Source organism: Pediculus humanus, genomic scaffold, assembly GCF_000006295.1.
Source record: "Pediculus humanus corporis 1103172108303 genomic scaffold, whole genome shotgun sequence".
Lineage (NCBI taxonomy): Eukaryota > Metazoa > Arthropoda > Insecta > Psocodea > Pediculidae > Pediculus > Pediculus humanus.
Genome location: NW_002987872.1, coordinates 55,006 through 61,331, shown reverse-complemented (window position 1 = coordinate 61,331; position 6,326 = coordinate 55,006). Strand labels below are relative to the sequence as shown.

Genomic DNA, 6,326 nt, shown 5'->3' with positions numbered 1-6,326 from the left:
TAAGAATTCTCCGGTTTCTTGTCGTTCAGAATGATCCTTCATCGACTGCGCCAAAATTTTAATATGTTATATTCGGTTCGTTCTTTATTTTTGTAAGTAATGAACAAGCACTTAAAACTATCACAAACAAAACTAATATTAATAAACAAGAACTTATTACAGCTAGACTAAAAATCAAATGAACCAACGCCAAGCTGTGTAGCTTGCCTATATTACTTTTGTCTTTCGCCAGTCAACTGTTTCGAATGTTCGAGCAAACACTTGCAAATAAAATAAAAGAAGGAGTCTTTAGAAGCGAAGCTTCTAAAGAAGAACAATTTGAGTTCGTCGCCAGTCTTTTGTTTATAAAAAGTTGAAAATGTGAATATTTAGTACGGGATCATAACAATATATATATATAGTATAAATATATTAAAGTATATTTTGACATTGAATCATATAAAATAATAAAATATTCAATTTTTTTTTTTTTTTTTAAGAATCATTTTATACTTTACTTTTATATTTCGTGCATTTATCTTCTTTATATTCTTTATCTATCTTATTTCCAACCCCTGTCCCTCCCTCCCTCTCTACTTCCTTTTTCATTTTTTTTCCTCCCCCTCCTCTTTCCTTTTTTTCCTTTTTTTTTATTCCATTCAAAAAAAAATAAATAAAATAAAATAAAATAAATTTTATTTAAATTTTTTCCAAATTTTTTTTCATTTTTATATTTTTTTCGCTCTTCAAAATTCACTCGAAACTAATTTAATTTATTATCATTATCATCATCATCATTATTATTATTATTATTATTATTAATATTCGGGAGAAAATTTTTTGTTTATTTTATTTTTTTATTAAACAAAATTTAATTTATAATAATTAATATTTTTTTTTGTTTTTATTAACTGAGATAAAATCATTTATTTTATTTTATTTAATATAACATATTTTTACTTAATAAATTTTTATGTATAAGAGAAAAATAATAAATAATATTTATTTATTACTTAATAATTTATTACTCATAATAATAATAATAATAATAATTTATTACTCGGTAACGAATAATATATATATATATATAAATTTATTTAATTAATTTTTAATAGATTCCAAATTTCTTTTCTTTTTCTTTTCTTTTACGTGTACGCAATATAAAAACGATTTGAGTTAATTTAACTTAATAATAATTATAATAATAATAAATTATTTTTTATTAATTTTTTTTTTATAAACTTTAAAATAATGACACGTCAAAAAAAAAAATACACCCTCTCGTACGAATAGGTAGGTAAATTATTTGTATTTCACCTACTGAACTTTATTTTTACATTTTTTTTTTTTTTTTTTATCGATCGACCACGAATTCGATACCTTATTATTATTATTATTATTATTATTATTATTTATAATATTTCCTTTCGGTAGGAAATTTTTTCCCCATTTTTTGTCGTTTGACCTTAAAAATAAAATTTTTTTTTTTTAATTATAACCTACGACCACGACGACATTTAAAAAAAAAAAAAAAAATTTTTTTTTTCACGTCGTAACATTTTAATATTTTTCGCCATTTTTTTTTCTTTTTTTTCTTTTTACTTAAATAATAAATATTCATTTTTTTATTTTTTTTAAGTTCAATTTAAGTTAAATTAAAAAAAATTTCTTTTCTTTTTATTTTTATAAAACTTTTAATTTCCGGTTTTTGTTTTCTTTTTCTTTAATCGTAAATAAGAAAAGTTAAGAAAAAAATAAAAAATGAGTAGAAAAAATTTTTTATTTGAAACAATGAACTTTTATTTTTATTATTATTATTATTATCATCGTTCTTTTACAACCCCCCCTCCCCCCGATATTCGTCGCGAATGAAAATGAAAAAAAAATTTTCATAACGTGTCATTAGCAGTAATGTCAAGTACTTTTAGATACCTTGAATTTATTCCATTCTCTTACAAAAAAAAAAATTTTTTTCATTACGATGACACTTGAAATCGATACAAATCATTATTATTATTATTATTATCATTATTATTAATTTTGTCGCCGTATTTAATAAAAAATAAACGTTTTTCTTATCATTTTTATCAAAGTAACAATTTATATTAACGGTTTTTCTCAATTTCAAAAACAACAACAAAGAAAAAAAGAAAACAAACAAAAATTACCTGGCATTTCTACTTATTTAAATATTATCGTCTTCTGCTTTTGATCGTTAGCAAAGATGTTCCCTCTCTCTCTCTCTCTCTCTCATTAATAAATGCAAACTAATTTGCAAATTTTAACCCCCAATGCTGAATCATAATAACTAAAAAAAAAAAAATTTTAATTACTTATTTTTAAAAAAATTAATAAATCAATCATTCATTCATTCATTCATTCGTTTTAAAAATAAATTATAATTATACTCAAGTGTTGATAGATTGATCATAACACGCCCAATTGTAAAAAAAATATGCGGAAATTTATTATTATTATTATTATTACTCTAAACATCCTTTTTGTTTTTTTTTTTTTTTTTATGGCATAACGAACCATCTTAACAATCCGACATATTTTTTAACCTTTCTTTCTTTCTTTCTTGTTTTTAAACAATAGTAATTTTTTTAAATTAAAAAATTAATAAACGATCGATTACACCTTGCCCTTGCAACATGAAGTTTCTTCTCCAGGAACAAACAAAAAAAATTTATTCCTTGTTGTTTGTTTGTTAAATGACAAAACACGTTTCAATGTCGTACGGGGGCATCCATTTTTTTTTGACGACTATTCATTCATTCATTCATTAATTTTTTTTCCTCTTGTAATTAGAAATAAAAAAAAACCTTTTGAAGGTTTTTTTATTTGTCTATAATAATTTACGGGCGTAGTAGGAACCTTTCATTAAAAACAATCATGATTGAACATTTAACAAGATTATACGGATTTGTAAGGTATTTAGTAGTTTATCGCCGATAAAAACTACTTGTTTGTTTGTTTGTATGTTTGTTCCTTTAAATGGTCACATTTTGTTTTTTTCTCTCTGCTGCTCCCACGTTGATTTTCGTTTCTCCTCCTTTTATATTATTTCAATTGTTTTGTTTGTTTTGTTTTTTCAAATTTAATTTTAATCTTGGAAATATTTTTTTTTTTTTTTAATTTTACAGTACGCAATAATAATAATAATAATAATATAAAACTAATTTTTATTATTATTAAAATGAAAACAACCTGACGTTTTTACCTTTTTAATGGTGGTCTCTGTTAGAAAATTAATTATTTTAAACCCCAAAAACTTTTCAAAACTCTCTCTCTCTCTTATAAACTTTTATAGGTTTTCTTTAATTTAAAAAAAAAAAAAAAAAAGTTTTCTTTAAAAATTTTAACACTCGATTAAATAATATAAAATTTGCTTTAATCGACGAACTCGTGGGGGGGGGAAAGGGGAGAGGGGGAAGGGGGGCTAGAAGATTTTCAAATGAAAAGTAAAAAAAAAAAAAATATTATTGTTACTCATTAACGGTTTTTGTGTAAACGTAAATTTTTTTTTGGTTTGTTTCTTTTAAATCCCCTTTTCCCTGTCCCCCCACCGCACCCCCCTTCGAAAACAAAACGTTTTAAGCATTTATTGATATTAATTATATATATATTTTATATCACAAATAATGTAACAACAATACATAATAATACTTTTTTTCGTGGTAGAAAAACTAAAATCAGTGAAGTTTTTTTTAAAGCGTTTATTATTTAATTTTTTTTTTTTTTGGTTTTATATAAAAGATAATAATAATAAAAATAAAAAAACTTTATTCAAGGCTTATAATTTTAAAATTCAACCTTTTTAAAAAAAAAAAAATTTATATATATATATAATTTATAAAAAAAAAAAAAAGGAAAAAAAAAGAGGATTTTTATTGCTGGTTCTAATGTTTTGCAAAAGACAGATAAAAATTATTTGTTTTTAAATTTAAGCGTTTTTAGCTTTTAAAAATTTTCACAGAAAAAAAAAAAAATTTTTTTTTTTTTTTTTTTATAGCTTCTTTAGTAGATAGTATTTCATACCAAAAAAAAATTAAATTATTTTTGTCAATTTATATTAGAATTTTTTAAAAGTTTTATTTCCATTTAACCACCATTTTGTTTTGTCCCCCAATTTAAATTTAACAAAAAAAAAAAAAATATAAAATAAAATTTTCATTGTTTAAACAACAAACGATTATGAAAAATAAAAAACAATTTTTTTTTTCAACGTTTATCGGTCGTTCGATAACAACCCCCATCACTTTTTTTTTTTTTTTTTTATATAAACATTTTAATTTTAAAAAAAAACAACAACAACAACAAAATTTTTTTTCTTTTTTTTTCCTTCCATTAAAAAAATTAAAAATAAAAAAAAAAAATTTTTTTTTTCTTTCTTTCTTTCTTTCTTTTAAACAAAATACAAGATTTTTTTTTTAATTTCCTTTTTTTCTCTCTCTCTCTCTCTCTTTTTTTTTGTTTAAAATTAATTAATAAAATATAATTTTCTATATTGAAAAAAAAAAAATTTTTTCATTATATATACATCTCTCTCTTTTTGTTATCATAACAACAAAACAAAAAAAATTTTTCTTTTCTTTTCTTTTCTTTTTAAACAAATAAAATTAAATTTTTTAATATTGATTTATTAATAAAAAAAAAAATTTAACAATTATTTAAATAATATTATTATTAATATATATCTTAATAAAAAATAAAAAAAATTTTTTTTTTCTTCTTTTTCTACATTATAAAATAATTTATAATGAAATCATAATCAAGTCTCTTTTTTATATTTGGCTTTGTTATATAATTAATTATATATATATATATATATAAATTTTTGCATAATTAATAAATTTACAACAAAATAATATTTGTTCAATACATTTACAATAATCACGTTTGTTTCCTTTTTTTTTTTTTTTTTAAAAAAATAAAATTTATTTTCTTAAATAATAATAATAAGTTTATTAAGTAAGGCACGTGGTCAAATATTTGTAAATAAGTTTCTCTTTGGCTTTGTTTTGTCGAATTGAATTTTGGGTTCAATTAATACAACATGTTATAAAATTTATAAAAATAGTCATGATGTTTCAAAAAATATATTTATAAAATATATTTATATGAGAAAATAATTTTACTGAAGTGAATCGTTAAAATCAGAAGGAGCCAAACCGTAAAGTATGCCATTAAATTTTGTTTTGTCAATATTACCTTCGAAAAATAAATCTCTCATTTTAAAAAATAATGTACCTGTCAACAAGCTATCTGATCCTGCTTGATGCTGCTGTCCCACTCTGGGTATTGATAATTGTTCAGCAACATCTTGCAGGCCTCCTCCTAAAAATTGACAGTTTCGAATTAAATACTTGATGTCATATATTGTGGGAAAAAAAAGTTTTAACAAATCGAAAAATTCATTTATGTCAATGGGTAACTCATCGTTTGTAAGTACTTTCAATAGGTAACCGAAATCATAGCCGCTATGAAAACTTATCCATTTAATATTGTCCATTAAAACTAAACCTGATGTCATTAATAATTCGGCAAAATGAAGAGGATTAATACCATCTGTGTAATGTTTTTGAAATTGAATTCCACTATTTTGTAAAAGCATTATCGATTCTTGTGCATACATATCTTTGTTTATTTCAAATTTAAAATTAAACTGCCATGTAGAATTACAATCAACAGGTGTGTTACCCTTTTCATCGAAAAATGTTATACCTAATTGTATGATTCTAAGAAGGTCAACATTGCATTTTAACATTCTATACTGGAAATCATTCGAATCTCTGAATTCACCAACAGGTCTAGCGACAACTCCTGGAAACTCTGTATCCATTGCAACCCAATTGTATTTTTGAACTACATGTCTAATTACTTTAAATTCTTCTTCTAAATTATCAGCCCAAACATCTTTGATTTGAAATGCTTTATCATGAGAAGATAAACAAGTTGATGGCTCAGACTCCAAACTACTATTTCCATTGTCTGTTGACATGATCCCATTAACATTGACTTGATAATTTAATAAAATTATGTTAAATATAAAATATGATTTGTAATTAATAATTATTTATTGAAAATACACATACATATCTAAACATTATAAATAAATTCACTCACTTGCTTGATAAAATCAAATAGAATGATGTGATACAACATATAATAATTTATAAATAACGGTTTAATTTCAAATCACCACGCTCTTGATTATTTTATTTTTTATTTTTTTTTTAAATTAACAATTTTTTAAACTATTTTGACAAGCGGTAAATTATATTTATATAAAAACATAAATCGAAATAAATTCCCCGTATAATTATTTTTTAAAATCAAGTGAT

At 21.9% G+C, this 6,326-nt stretch overlaps 1 protein-coding gene across 1 annotated transcript; it reads right to left on the bottom strand.

Moving 5' to 3' along the window:
- Window positions 1-5,116: 5,116 nt before the first annotated feature.
- Phum_PHUM571970 (CCR4-NOT transcription complex subunit, putative) lies at window positions 5,117-5,983 on the bottom strand (the record flags this gene model as incomplete). Its single annotated transcript, XM_002432098.1, has 1 exon — window positions 5,117-5,983. The coding sequence occupies one exon, from the start codon at window positions 5,981-5,983 to the stop codon at window positions 5,117-5,119; it is 867 nt and encodes a 288-aa protein (XP_002432143.1).
- Between the last annotated feature and the right edge of the window lie 343 nt (window positions 5,984-6,326).